The following is a 15451-nucleotide window of genomic DNA, read 5'->3' as shown; positions in this document are numbered from 1 at the left end:
TTTAAAAGCGTTCTGTCTCAAATCTTGTGTCTGTGGACATGTACATGCATATTTTGGTACCTTAATTCTTTATGGCCCTGTGTCTATTTATCTACATAATTATGAGCCTTTTTTGCATACAAAATTCCCTTTTTTCTTGTATACTTAAGGAACATTTCTGAATGAACACGTTATAAACTGATCCTCAGTTAAATATTAGGAGTAGGATGTGAATGGAGATGGCTTTTAACCAGAAGTAGATTATAGCTGCGGGAAGACTAAAGGGTCTATTTGGTCAAGACTCATACAAAACTGAGATAAGCATGCACAACCTGACAAGATCAGATTAGACCCTTCCCCCACAAATGCTTTTCCCATAAATATTTATCTACTTTCTATTATAAATAACCAGGAAATGAAAAAGGATAGATTCCTCTTTTTTTTTTTAAATAGCCTAGAAATAGAAATGCAACTTCAAATGTTTGGGGTAATGATATTTAAAGTATGCAGTAAATTCCAATACTAGTTGCTGTTTTTTAGATGGGAGTGAAATTCTTTGTGGCAGCTACATAAATCGGCAGCATTTATAAACAAAGAAGAACTTTGTACATATGTGAATTTTTGCCTACTACTGGGTATCTTAGAATTAAATAGTTTATCACCTGTGAGAGAATAGGTGTTGACAGAGTCAACACTGCTGTATTTTTAAGCTTGCTGGAGGCAACATTACTGGCATTGAAGTTAAGCTTGGCATTTTTTCACCCAGTCTCTCCTCCCTCCAGCCCAAGTGAATGCTCACTTCATCAATGAGAAATACAACAGAATTGCCTGCCAGATGTAACAGAGATCCATGAAATCAAATCTATTCTGCAGATTTGTGCTTCATTCAGATTGTCGATACTATGACTTCACTTCCTCATGCAGTAATGTTAAGGGGTAAAAAACTGAAGCTGTGCATGTGCCACTAATTCAGAAATGCATATTTGTTGGTGATCCACTCATCAGAATCTGAGTGGATTGCTTTTCTGCTATAATGAAAAATAGCTCTTTAGCTTTGAGATTTATAACCTTAAAAATGTACAGAATAAGATTTTTGCATTCGTCTTTGAAAGTAACAAGTTTGCACTTTTTTAAACAGTTTTGTTTCATATGAGAATAATATTAATACTGTAAAAATCTCAAGATGAAAAATGTAAGTACTTTTTTTTTTCTTTTTTTTTTAATCTTTTTTTCCTCTAGCATTTTACGATGGGATAATGAGACAGATGTCTCTCAACTGGAAGGACATTTTGACATTGTTATGTGTGCTGACTGGTAAGTACATAAAAATCATAAAACTCACGTTAGAAAAATAGCTTTGCTGGAGTAATTGTACTGTGCTGCTTGCTGATGGCTAAGCAAAGTCAACAAATGAAGCACAAAGCCACCTTAACCTCAACAAATTAATATTCATCTCCATGTGACAGTTATAAGGTAGTCTTCTATCACACAGTAACTTCTACCACATTATTTCCCAAAGATTGATTTTGAGAAGCATTTCCATTTTCTGGAATTGCCTCTGTTTCATGCTTGACGTATCAGTAAATGGACGACTTAGGCAAATTGCAAATAATTATGGCTCAGTGAGGAACAGTCTGGAGAAAAGGGAGTTTATCAACACAAACAGCTCAATTAGCTTACTTCTTAGGAAAGATCTGACTATTGATATAAGGGGATATATTTTTTGCTCCCTGGAAAATCTTTCCAAGGAAAGAGAGATTTTCAAACCCTTTTTTCCACCCCCACTACATTCTGTTCCTTAAATCTATTTGACATCAATATTTGGAGGTATAAGCTTTATATTATTTACACAGGCATGTGTTAATTATCAGATAATTTATAGTAAGAAAAATAAGAGTACAGCACTTAATTTATTAAAAGGTAGATACATGTAGCAATATATGTTTTATAATTTATGTAGCAATATATTGTTTAACAATTTATGCACATAGATTTGATTATTGACACAACCCTTTTCTGATACTGCATTTGTGGGATTGTGCTGTGCTGTATTTGCTGCATGCTAGCTTTTAAAATGGTACATTACTAATTATTTGTGTTATATAAATGTAGACAGTGTGAAAAAATAAAGCTGTGCAAATTTTATTTAGGAGAATAGATATTTTTTAAACCAATCTGTCTTTCCTTCATGGATATTTGCTCTTGATCCATTAAATAGCTAAAACAAAACAAACAAAAAAAAAAGCTATGTTTTGTAGCACGTAACTATTGTCAAATGAAATTCTGAAAGCAGAGACTTCCTAGAGCTGCTCAGTTCAGCAAATTTATGTACCTTACCTAGAAATAGTTAAAGGAAAAGGCAAAGGAAGTATGAAGCTGTCTATTGTTTTTTTAAACAATGTTCTTTTAAAATGTCTTCTTCTATTCCTCTAAAGCTTTTGTTTTTCTTTCACATTATGGTATTTAAGCAAACTCTTCTTATTTCACAAAGTTATTGGTTTTGTATAGCTCTGGAGAAAATGTGTTTAGTGATCTTTTGCCTTTTTCTAACACCTATTTGTTCTCAGAATGCAACAGTGCTTTGTTTCTCTTAGCATTTAATTTCAGAAAAGTTCTTTGTTCCCAAAAAGGACAGAGGAGGGTTTCTAACTAATCGCTGATAATGTGCCTCAGAAATGCATCATCTGATTAAAATAAGGAGCTAAACAACACCATATGATTTCAGCAAGTAATTTAGTAAATGCCTTCCTCACCAAATATTAGAATGGATACTCCAGGTTTCATTGCACAGATGAAGTTAATGCTGGACAGGATTAGATCAGATTAAGTATGAAAGTCAGATCAGAGTGCTGGCGGACATGAGCAGGAGGGCAGCAGTCTTCTCGGAGGCTTAGACAAGGCTCACATATGGATGTTCTCCAGATTATGTGGGTGAAGCAAGGTCTTGCCAAGAGATTTAGAGTTAAATTTGTTCTTCACACAAATATCAAAACAACCTGGCTGTGCTGTCTCTTGTATTCTTGATACTCACACCATGTCATCCTATTTGTGCTGGGAGTACAGCAGAGTGGAGCGCGACTTAAGGTTTTTTTTCAGTAATATTCTGGCCTAATACCCCTCCCAGTCTGTTTGGAAATAGTGTAGTTTCCTTAGGAAACAAAGAATCAGACATGACAGGTAAAATACATAATGTATTTGCAATCCCTGCATTTTGTACATTTATTTTGAAGCACTTAAGATGCAGGTAAGTGTATAAATATTTATAGATTTCTACAAAATAAATGGAAATATGCAGGTTAGTTTAAGGAATGTGGATTTATTCACGAATTATTTCTATTTTCTTATTTTAAGTGCTCATAGATATATGAGCATAGCCTAGATATATGTATAGCTTAATAAACATGAAAATCCCTTTATTGTTTGTTTCTTTTAGAAATAATTTTCTTTGTTATGGACACTAGGTTTTCTGGTACATGAAAAGGCTGAGGAAAGAAATGTTCCATGCTTTATCAAACTCAAATCTTCTTTTCATTTTCATGTATTTCTTTTCAGTGATATAGAATCAGTTTGAGAACTGTTGGCAGGATTTTTGCTCTCTGAATTTTTTGGCCTGCCACTGAAAAGGAAAAAAAGATCTCCTTTCTTCTAGCTTCTCAGCTGAAACCTGAAGTATGCAGTGATAAAAAACAGATAGAATAGATTGCATTTAGTTTAACACCATCATATAGCTCATTGTCAGTCAATAAAATCCGAGATTAGAACAGAGAACTAGAAAGCAAAATATCTGAGTTCAAATATTAGGTACATGGATAAATTTTTATTGAAGTATTTCCAGCAAGGGTGATATTGTCTGATTCTCTGAATAGCTAACCAGTGGTACTGCTTGATCCCATTTACATGAAAACAAGCTCTATTCATAAACATATTTCAAATCCACATGGAGATTCAAGTAAAAACGTACATGATTACAGCAAGCAGCGATATGTTTATATTCATATATTTACAGTCAGACTTTCATAAACCTTGTGTGCAGGAGTGGAAAATAAGTTATTTCCCAGAACAAACAGTCTATTAGTTAACAGCTAAATTTAGTAGCTCAACTAGATTATAAAATAAATAAGAGGCAAACTATGAAAGCTAGTCATTATTTAACCATTCAGGATGTTGACAATAAAATAGTTTCATGTTCAGCAGTCCCAAAATAATTTTTTAATGTCAACTACTAGATAAAAATAAGTTTAAAAAATCTATATGAGGCTACACCTGGAAGAAGGATACAGTAGAAAAAAATACTGAAATAATGGAATCTTTAAAACATATCCACCCCTTTCATATTTTTCAGTGGGAATCTTAAGGCCAAATGAGGGCTGTCAGAATTTTTTATTTTCATTTGACCTACACCTGTGGATATAAAGTCATACAGGGTGCTGGAACTCTGAGTTTGAATAGACAAGGAGAAACCACAGGTGCCTGGATGGACAGGCCAAACACAAGACTCTCCCAAAGTTTTTGAGGGCCTCAGATGTCTAACTATTTAAATAGTGTACATACTCTTCTTTACTGAGGGCAAAAATTCGGAGATTTTTAATTCAAATAGAAATTAAAGGCCAGTAGGACTGAGACAATAAAAAACCTTTATCTTTCACATTATTGTGAAGCAAATTTTCACAAGTAATTTGATGTATTGGCAATATAAGTTTTAGAACCCCATATTATTTTGAAAATGTGTAATATCCTACTTTATTTACTTAGGATGATTCTGTTCTTAAAGCTTGGCACATACGTTAAGTATTCACATAACAGAGGCCAGGGGGAGCTATCCCACATTATTTTCACTGCTGAGATTTTTGCTGAAGTCACGGGGAGTTGTAGTTTTGCCAGGAATGTAGAACTGAACTTTAAAGTATTCTTTAAATAACTTCAAATATGTCAATTTTGTCTCCGTTAGTTTCTTTCACTTATTATAAGGAGATCTTTTTGCAGGAATGCCATAAGACCTCTGTCTGTCCATTTTAGGCCTGCCTTCTGGCACACACTTTCAAGTGCATTGGAACCTGATGACATGGAAATAAGAATCTTTTTAGTTTGCGTCGCCCATGTAGTTGAAAGTGAGCAAAAAAATAAATGGCTCTATATATAAGACACTACATATGAATGTAGTAATATCTGAAGCACACCTGTAAACTCAATTCTTTTACCAATGACAGAGCATGCAAAAAACCAAAAAGTTCACATCATAGCCTATAAAATATATGTCCCTTGCTGCGAGGCAGAAGATGAAAGGATATTAGCATGAAGGAAACTAAGAATCTACTTGTTTTTTTTTTTTAATTTTTCCTTATGGCTTACTGTTACTTCTCTGTAGTTTTGGTATAAACTTTCATTTTGGCAATTGCAACTTTGATGGCAATTTAAATTTTAATAAAAGAGTAAGAGAGTAGAGAGGTGACAATGTCGCCTGCCTGTTCATCCAGATTTCACAGGTTAAGAGCATTGCCTAAACAAAGGCCAAATCATCAGCTGTGTTCTCACCTTTCCATTGCTGTGATTTGAAACTTCGTTGCTGACCCAAGAAAACCTTGCTATTCCTGTCCTGAGCTCCATAAACATGAAATACTACCACTAAAGTAAAGGCAAGCTTAAGCCAAATTTGCATTGAGGTGTGAGAACTGTGTGTGGGTGGTTTAGAACAATGCATTATTTAATTTTACAGAGCTGTTCACAGAATCACAGATTTGTTTAGGTTGGAAGGGACCTCTGGAGATCATCAGGTCTAACCTGCCTGCTAAGGCAGGGTCACCTAGAGCAGGTGACACAGGAAGTCACATGTTGTGAGCTTTGAAGGATGCTCTCAGGGACATTTTTGGTATGCTGTGGTAATATTTAGTCATACAATTCTACAGGTAGGAAAAACTGCATGACTAAATCCCCTTGCGTGGGCCAAATCCTGCGCTGTTCCTGTCTGCAGCACAGATTATCTAATGACTTCTTCAGGATTTTCCTCATTTAAGGCATCCCCTGACTCAGAGGGAGGATAGAGATATTCGCCAGAGTCATTGCACTGCAGTAGCTTTGCCTACAGTCTCCTCTGCTCCTTCTGGCCAGAGTACATGGCTCACAAAGCAACAGTGTGGAAACCACAGTATGAGAAACTATTTTAGATTGGAGTAAGTGATGTGCCCAGGGATAGGCCTCTTGGAAGGCAGGGCAACTTGTGGCAACTGTCTCAGGTTATTTGGGTTTCCTAGGCTAAGACAGATAACAGTCTACCTTCCACGCCACCAAAATATCATTTGGGGTTGGACAGAAAAAAATTTAAGTTCTCAGACACTCAGCTTTTGGTAAACAAAGGCCTGTAGTTCTCATTGTAAAGGAAAAAGTTTGGTAGCAGCAATTGTGTCCATATCTCATTGGGAAAAAAAAAAAAGAGAGAGAATGCTATTCAGGTCTATGAAAACAGTTCTCATTGTAAAGGAAAAAGTTTGGTAGCAGCAATTGTGTCCATATCTCATTGGAAAAAAAAAAAAAAGAGAATGCTATTCAGGTCTATGAAAACGGGATTTTAATGCTGCTAAGCTACCCCAAGATTGTGTTTCCACTCCACTGCAATAATAAAAATATTATAAATGAACTTTTCATTCAGAATGTGCCTCTCTTTACATGGGATCCCAGGAAGTCTTAAATGTGTGCATGCTTGCGATGTTTTGTGTTGAAAAATATTAATTACTTTTCACTATTCTTTTGGGAGAGGAATCATATATTCCACTTCTTCTGCAGGTGGTTAAGTTCCCAGTGAAGTAGTGTCTTACAACATCTATCTGTATAGGGATCAACATGAGGTGAATGTCATTAAAACACCCAAGAGACATCAGAGATAAGAGATGCTTTTTCAACTAATTAAATTTAAGAACCTATGTTTTCAGTAAAGTTCTTCCGGAAAGATAAATCAAGGCTGAGGGGTTGTCATCATGTCAATTGCTCTAGTTTAAACTTTCTTGTAATCCAGACTATCAGGAAAATTGTTAGCTGGTAATTCATATTCTTGAGGAGAAATTCAGAAGATGACATTTTTGTATTAGATGTTCTTCAGCATATATAGGTATGTTGAATGTTCTTCAACATTCTACCGTATTTTCTCCCGTGTGAGGTTCTGCCAGATTTTACTAATGAAATATGGTCACTTGCAAGTTTTCTTTTGTTTTGTTTTGTTGTTTGTTCCAGAGTAGCAAAGAGTCACAGTTCTTGCATGGCTGCTCGACTCTGTGGCATATTATACAGTATTCTCCTTGGTAGCTGTGGAGTGTCCTTACATTCACACATCTTCTGTTCCTGATGAAGGACCTGTGGTTGGCAGAATACTTTTTTCACTTCAGTGTTTCCATCTATTCTTTATGTTCTTTTAGAATTTCAAACCTGGAAAAAAAAAAAAAATTAACCACATCTCTCCAGAAAAGAAGTTTGAAAATAAAAGGAAGGGGAGTATATTAAAAAACCCATAGAGAATGGACAAAATGCCATGTAGTATGAAACTTGAACTTGACACAAGCTGGAAAGCAGTTTTATTACAGAGAAAATGTGGGGGGAAGAAAAAAAAAAGAAGAAAAAAAATCACATTATCTGTGGCCTGCTTGATAGAGTTTCTTATCTGAATCACCAATATAAATGCAGCCCACAGTAGTAAGGACTGAAAGGCATCAGTTGCTATCAGATGGTTGTTCACTAACCATTGTAAATGCACTCATCCACAGTAACTACATGTCCACAAATATCTAGTCAAGAGTGATTGGCACCCTGGCTGCCACTATTAGTATATACATTAAGGTACTGAGGGGCATGAAGAATGAATTATCCCCTCAAATCATGAGGTAATCACACCAAAATAGGGCTGAGCGTGTTGGCAACATTGCATGGGAAAATTGACTCTGCTGCTATCCTTGCGGGACCCATGCTGAAGATGAAGGGTTGCACTCTTGAGAGATGACAACTCTGCACAATCTGGGCCATTGTATTTCAACAGCGATGCAGAGAGGGAGGAGGTAGGGCCTTGTAAATCTTTATAAGGATAGCTAGAGATGGATATAGAAATATAGCAAATATGTATAATAGGTAAGAATTAATGCTAAATCTGTGAAGGTAGAAAGGAAAAAAATACCCTTAATAGTAACACCTGAAATACAATAGAAAACATTTTCAAAAACTCCATCCCCCTTGTATATACATGTAAAATGCTAACTTTTAATGTTGATCCTCTTTTCTGATACAGTGTTACTTTAATAGCTAGCATGTCTGATTGGTGAATTTCAGCTATATAAAGACTTATTTCATGCTGATAATTTAGATTTAGTTTAGATTGCATTTGGTTTTATGTCTTTTTAAATGTTAAAAGTACCTGAACTGCATAGAAATGTAGAGCACAGTTTCTCTTTTACAGCATTGTGTAAACATATGTAATTAGCCTTGTACTTATCTGCATTAGTATCATTAGAATTGAAAACCCATTTTAATCTGGATTCTGTTCTCTTCTCAATGTCAGCCTGTTTCTGGACCGGTACAGAGCTAGCCTTGTTGATGCAATAAAGAGATTACTCCAGCCCAGTGTAAGTATGTTTCTATTTTCTCCTGAACACTGGCTTCAGAATAATTAGTCTGTGCACAATGATTGAGAGAGTAATGGAATGGCAGGATTAATGTCATGTAATACTTTAATACTTATTATGTCCAACTTCAATTGAGTCTTCTAATCTATCAGATTCTTTCCTAATCATAAACTAGGAAACTTCTTATACTTGGCCTTCTGATAAGGAACACAGTGGGTAGTAAAATAAATGAAACCGCTTCAAAGATAGCGTCAGATTATTTTTATCAAAGCGTTTCTCAAGTATTTTCCTTTGATAATAATGTCTTCATATTAAAGTAAAATACGATATTGAAAGTTTTTATGTTGGCTTCTGTCATTTTTAATCCCTTCAATTGTAACCTTTGTCATTGTGTATTTATTTATTATGAAAGAATATTTTTTCCTTTTCATTTATGTTTATATAAAATGAACAGATCGCTTATATATATACTGTGGCTTAAAACATTTTTCCATTAAGTAAGCCCTGTGTTTACGTGTTTTATACCTTAGAAAATAATGAAATTATGCTCTTCATAAAATGATTACATGTTTACATGAGTGTCACTCAAGAGATATTTTATCAATTTAAATCTATTGGGCTGTTTAAATCAGAGAGACTTGCAGGCAAAAAAACTCTGTTACGTGCATATATAAAATATATATATATATATATATCTCTATATTCTCAAATATTTAAAAAGGAGAAGATATCAAAAGAAGAAAAGGAGCAAACACTAACTAATTGTTCTAAGTAGGATTTTGAAACAGAAATTTTATCAGTCATGTTTAACAGCCAAATCTTCCAATAAGGTATACTTTAAATTTGAAAACAAAACGTTTCATGCTAGGAGTGCATTTCCAAACTTTATTTAAAATTTGCAGTACTTTTTTACTTTTTGTACAAGAGATTTGCTCTGTGAAAGGAATAGAAGACCCAAACGTGCAAAGGCTTAAGAGTCATTTTAGTTGTGTAAGTAATCCCATTCTTTGCTTAGAGTGATCAGGTTTCTATTCTTGGTTCTATCATAGACTTTCCTGAGTGACCTAAGGCAAGTTACTTAAGACTGAATTATTTTAATGAGCTGTGGGGCAAGGCTGCCAGGAAGACAGGAGAAATGTAACCACCCTGAGGAAAAGGTTACCCAGGTATTTCTGTCAGTGGCAGTAAGAAGAGGTTAAGCAGCTTCTGCTCAGAGTGATGCATTCTGACTTTCATGATGTACCAACAGTTGTCAAGCTGCAAGAATTTTTGGGACCACAGGTGATTTGGAACACAAAGCAGATCCCAGTTTAAAAAAAAAAAAATGTTTTCAGTCCAGATCAATGTCAGCAACTGGTTCTTCAGGTATTGTCATGTGCTGCTGGCTCCATGAAAGGACACTGGGGAAGATGAGCAAGAGTGGGAGGAAAAGAAGTGTATAAGAGGTGCCCTGGTAACTGTGGAATTGTTAGGCTGACTTTAAGCCAAGCCTGGCCTGACTCTTTAACTCCAATCAGCTAATTCAAATTTAGAACATGCCTTTGTATTTCAGAACATATGAGCTACACTCCTTTGTAAATGTAGATGTAGTAAAGGGAGATGGCTTTTTCTTGCTTGTCTTTCTAGCTGTGTTTGCTTCTGCCCATTGTGATCTATAGCATAGTCAGTATTAATAACCTAGCACTTATTTGCTGTGCATTTTAGGCATAGGAAATGGATCCTATTTCTTATCAGCAAAGCTAGCTTACGAAATTCAGGCTCCATGTAGGAATTTCTGTTGCATAGTTTTGGACCCCTATCCAAACTGTATTTTTTAACTAAATTCAGTTGCCTAATCCACTTTATGAATGGCTATATGGATGGATATCCAGTTATGGCATGGCCTTGCAAATTATTGTAATTTATAACTAAGAGAACAGCAGACTATTGTGTAGGATAGGAGCTGGGAGTACAGACACCTGAAACGAGCTCTCTTGTCCAAAAAGGATGTGTTCAGCAGAGATGCCTTCAAGCATATGCCTTCATGGTTTGAAAGATACAAACAAAAACGTATGCTCATTCGAGATCCCAAAAGATGCAGTCACAAGTATGAAATAGTTACCAATTTCACTGCTCTTGTTAACCCGTATAAATCTAAGGATGATGTCAGAGGGCACTTTACTAAATGGCACTATACTTAGGCTTTAAAGGACAAATAAATCAATAGTGAACTTATTTTCCAGTTGCAATAATTAAGAATAGTTTATGGGCATTAGTTTCTGCTCAAGCTAAGGGATTTACTTATTAGGTTCACTCTTCTACAATTCTACAATAATTATTTTGTCTCAAATTTAGAACTTTCCTTTTTGGAAATACTCTGACAAATTGACAAAATTGACATACCTAAATGCGAGTCATTTTTCATTTTCCTGGTTTCAAATATAACCAGGATACAACTAGTTTAGAAGAGTCCAGGGAAAATAGTAACCAACACTAGCAACAGAAAAAATGGAATAAACAGAGAATAACAGATATCCTTGCAAAGCTTTCTTGAAGGAGAGATTCAGAACACATAGTCTATTCCTACTGTTAATTAAAAATTTATCTGTGGTATTTCCTTTTTCAGTAAGGATGATATTTCTGGCTATTAGAATCCTTATGGCACAGAATGGTGTGTTTTGATTAACTTTATGTTTGCCTTGAAACAGGACCCTGATCATTTCAGTCATCTGGTTCCTAGTACTGACCCCATGGACAGTTGAATTAGCACAGGAAGAAATTCACAGAGAGAAATGAGAAGCTTACAGATTTACTGAGGGCTGAAATTTCTGTCTGAGTTTGTTAGAGGCAAATGTTGCCTTTAAACCCATCTAAAGGATTAGGCTCAGAAATATTACATCAAGCAAATTTATCTTTAATGGCTGTATTTTATTTCTCTCAACATATTTTACTTGATTTGCCAACATTTAGGTGGTTTTTATATCATTAAAATTTACTTTTCATTTCAATCTCAGAATAAGCATTTGGTTTTTTGCATATTTCCCTAATTAAGAACAATTTTTTTATCAAGGTTTTGATTCTTCTTGGCCTATTCAGTCAAAATCCCAATGAAGTCAATGGGATGCTGTTGAGCTGAGATTAGTACCAGCAAACAAGACCACATTTAGTAATAATTGATGAGTAAAGTCATATCCAAAATATGAATGACTGTCCCATTGTCTTCCTGTAGCATTTTAGTGACACTTCAAACTATCAGAACTGGCATTTTCCTCTCTGGTTTTTTTGTTTGTTTGTTTGTTTGTTGTTTTGTTTTTTTGGGGTTTTTTTACATGTTTACTGGAAGTGTTTTTCCATCTGAGGAAAGGACATTTTGTATTTTAAACATCATCCTTTAAACATCATGCTAGGAGACACTTTTGAATTAGAATTAGACTTGAAATAGTCCATCAAGAGTAGAATCAAGACACTGATTCTGTATTATATTCTGTATTTATCAGGACACTGATTACTGTTTTTCTCTTTCAAATTTAATTGAAAGTAGTCTTCAGAGAATATGAGAAGGAATGGCCTCATGGACTGCTGACTCCAGATGGGGCAAAGGAATGCTGTTGTGTGGCACCTCATCAGAGCTGCTGGATCAGTGGCCAGTGTAGGGTCTGTAGCCTCCAGCAGTCTCTGCTCACGAGGTTTAGTCATATGTGAAGCTCCCCTGTTGAATCCATATGGTCAGTAAGCCCTGGGTAAGAGGCATTTTTCCCATTTTACTGATCATGAAAATGAGGGTCTGCAGAGGAATCTTGGCTTCTTATGCCAAGAAGGGTTTCTGCAGAACAACATTCTAGGAAGCATGAGACGGCAGCAGGAGGAGCAGGATCCTCAGCTGAAGGCTCCCTTTGCTGCCCACTTCTGTCTGATGACATTAAAGCATGCCAAGGATGTGAGGGAACCGATTGTGAATTTCCTGTGTTTAATGTTTTTCATCCTGAGCTGAGCCTATATTCAGACCTAGCATTTACATAAGCAATTCCAGTGCCTTCGGTGGGAGTTACACCCCTTTGCACCTCTTATTTTGCCACAGAATTAAAGCTACAGCTACACAAATGAACAGAAGTTGAGTTGGTTTAGATATTGCCCTAAGACTCCTTTGTGCTTTAATTTCCCATGAGAAAGATGAGGGTAACAGCACTTCCCTATCTCACCAAGCTGTTGTGAGAATAAATATAGTGTTGTGGTGTTAATGGTTGGAATCTTTTAAGTACACATTAGCACCATAGGTACTGACATAGCATTTTTATTGCTGCCTCACTGTGCATTGTCTTGGTGTACCTGTGCATGTGTGAGACACAGATTTGATCCCTATTCTCCTCACTAAGTGTCTGTGTCAGCATTGTAAGTTTCCAGCATTCCTATTGAAATTCTCTGTACTGATCACTCTTCCTGTGGCTTACAGATTGCATTTTCTCAAGCTAAATGTACTCCCTCAGCATCTAATCCTTTCACAACTTTTTCAGATCCCCAAAAATGGTTTTTGTCTTTTTGCTTGATTACAGCACCTCACAAATTAATCTTAGCTCTCATTAACATAGAAGTTAAATACAGGAACTTACAGTAAACTTCGTGGCTCCCCTCACTGTGATATGCTGTTGGCTGATATTAACCTTTGTTTACAGCTCTTCAACCACTTTTCATTCCATGTGACAGAACACAGTATTCAGCCAATTAGAATTAATTCTGCAAATAAGACTTCAAGAGATGCTCTATCAAGTAGGTTAGGTTTTGGGCAAGTACTTTGCACAGAGTGTCTAAAATCTATCAGTTCAAGGTACAGTCATTTTTGTTTTCTTAAATACAGAAGGATGAACAAAAAATTAGGTAATGGACCATAATGTATTGCCTGGGCATCATAAGTGGCCTGATCATCTTGCAAGAACCAGAATGAGTATTCAGGAACATTAATTCTTTATTTAAATGCAATTTACCAATTTAAGGTCAAATTTAGTTGCTCTGCTCAGATAGTTTAAAATATCTTCAAAAAATTAATGATTGGGTCTGATTTGCCTCCCATTTTGCCTTGTTTTATACTGTTATAATTCCACTGACAGAAAATGGGAGGTACTCTTCTGTGTGTGAGGAAGAAAAAAGAAAATCATTATTTACAGTCTTTGCATGGTCATGAGCTAACAAATGGATTTTTCATTGAGTGTACGTTCTGTATGCTTTTTCTGTGTTTTGTTTTGGTAATCCACGGACACCATTATTATATGAAAAGAAGCAGATGTATTGCAGTTGGCAGTTTTCTAAAGAAAATATTTATTTATTACTTTCTAGATTGCATTTGTTTAATCACAGAAATCTTGCATATTTTGAACAATTATTTGTGTTACCATATTTTAGTATTTTAACAAGAGAACAACTGACTTTTCCAGCTTGAGCATATTAAAAGCTTAGTCAGGTGTATGCTATATCTGGTTCCCTTCCCGTTTTAAAATGTATAAATTCTCTTTTTAATGTTCCAGGGAAAAGCAATGGTATTTGCTCCACTCCGAGGGAATACTTTAAACCAGTTTTGCAATCTAGCTGAAAAAGCTGGTTTCTCTATCCAAAGACATGAAAATTATGATGAACACATTTCGAACTTCCACTCCAAGGTTAGTTTTCTGCTTGTGTTAGATAACACTTTAATCCGCATTGCATTTTGAAGAGATCATGGTCCTTTTGGCAGGTAACCTAAATGTTTGATTAAAGTACTCCTTAGGTGTGCTGTTTCTGAACAGCTATTTTTGTATCTGATTATTTTGTGTGGTAGAGCCATCCTTTATCTCTGCATGTCTAGAAGAGTTTTGCAGAAGCATCTCCTGTTTACCCTTTTCATTCATAGAAATCTAATTTATGAGAGTCTTTTCTTGTTGTTGTTAGCTGCCTATAAATATACAGCACACAAGCATTTACATTCTAATAAAAAGCCTGCAACTTTTAAATAGGTTATATACTGAAATGGACTGAAATAAATAGGAGGTGAATGTCTAATTGTATCATATCGTACCGTAAATCCTTATCTCTGGCTGCTTTATGGCTGGGTCAGTTGGCAGCTTCAAACTGCTAAATCTCATACAGAATTTCACAGTTGTGGGGTTGTATGTCAGATCGAGGCGCTACAAGATTTAGGTCAAAAGCACTTATCTGAGTGTGATTTCTAAGCTTGCTTACATAAAACTACTGTTATCAGTCTCCTTTTTTATTATTTATAAGTATGGAGTAATACAGGACATGAAGAGGAAGGCGCTTCACAGAAAACTTTTTAGGAATTTCTTATTTTCCTGGAGAAGCGCTTATCAAAATCATATTTATTACTTGCAGTTCTGAGATCTCTCTTTCATACCTTAAAGAAATTCACTGTTGTAGGTTCATGTGACCTTAGACATAAACTCTTGCAATTTTCTAAGAATTGTCCCTGGAAAATACAGATGTTTAAAATTGAGGTGAAATGCTTTTTTCTTTTTTTTTCTATTTAGCACCACCATATGATGGAAATCAGATTATGCTAAAAAATATGCATGTGATGTTGTAAGGAACAAATATATGTTTTAATGTGTAATTTCATATATAATAAAGACTCCCATTAAAGCTATCTAGACATATGTATATAAAATCACTTAATTTCATTGTTCGGATAGGTCTGAACCAGGCCACATGAAAACCAAATATATTTCAGTCATTGTTCATCACATAAAGTGATATAAATGTAAGGCCTAATGTGATGGATGTTTTATTTGCCTCCACCTGAAAAAGGGCATGATTTTGATTATGTTCTTTCATGGTAGTAGTTCTCTTCATTATCCTCTGCATCCAAATCAGCTCTGCAGCAGTGAAATGCAGGAGTAATAGTTGTTATCTTG

The 15451-nt window shown here is 35.3% G+C and overlaps 1 protein-coding gene across 3 annotated transcripts in view; it reads left to right on the top strand.

Annotated features, from left to right (window-relative positions):
- CAMKMT (calmodulin-lysine N-methyltransferase) overlaps positions 1-15451 on the top strand; it is a 211955-nt gene that overhangs the window by 189263 nt on the left and 7241 nt on the right. For all 3 annotated transcript variants that reach the window (XM_039697840.1, XM_039697838.1, XM_039697839.1), the window contains exons 8-10: positions 1219-1293; positions 8513-8576; positions 14072-14203. In XM_039697840.1, the coding sequence (XP_039553774.1) occupies positions 1219-1293; positions 8513-8576; positions 14072-14203 (271 nt within the window). The remainder of the gene's footprint in view (positions 1-1218; positions 1294-8512; positions 8577-14071; positions 14204-15451) is intronic.

This window comes from Passer montanus, unplaced genomic scaffold (assembly GCF_014805655.1).
Source record: "Passer montanus isolate IOZ18808 unplaced genomic scaffold, ASM1480565v1 scaffold12, whole genome shotgun sequence".
Taxonomy (NCBI): Eukaryota; Metazoa; Chordata; class Aves; order Passeriformes; family Passeridae; genus Passer; species Passer montanus.
This window is presented reverse-complemented; position numbering and strand designations above follow the sequence as displayed.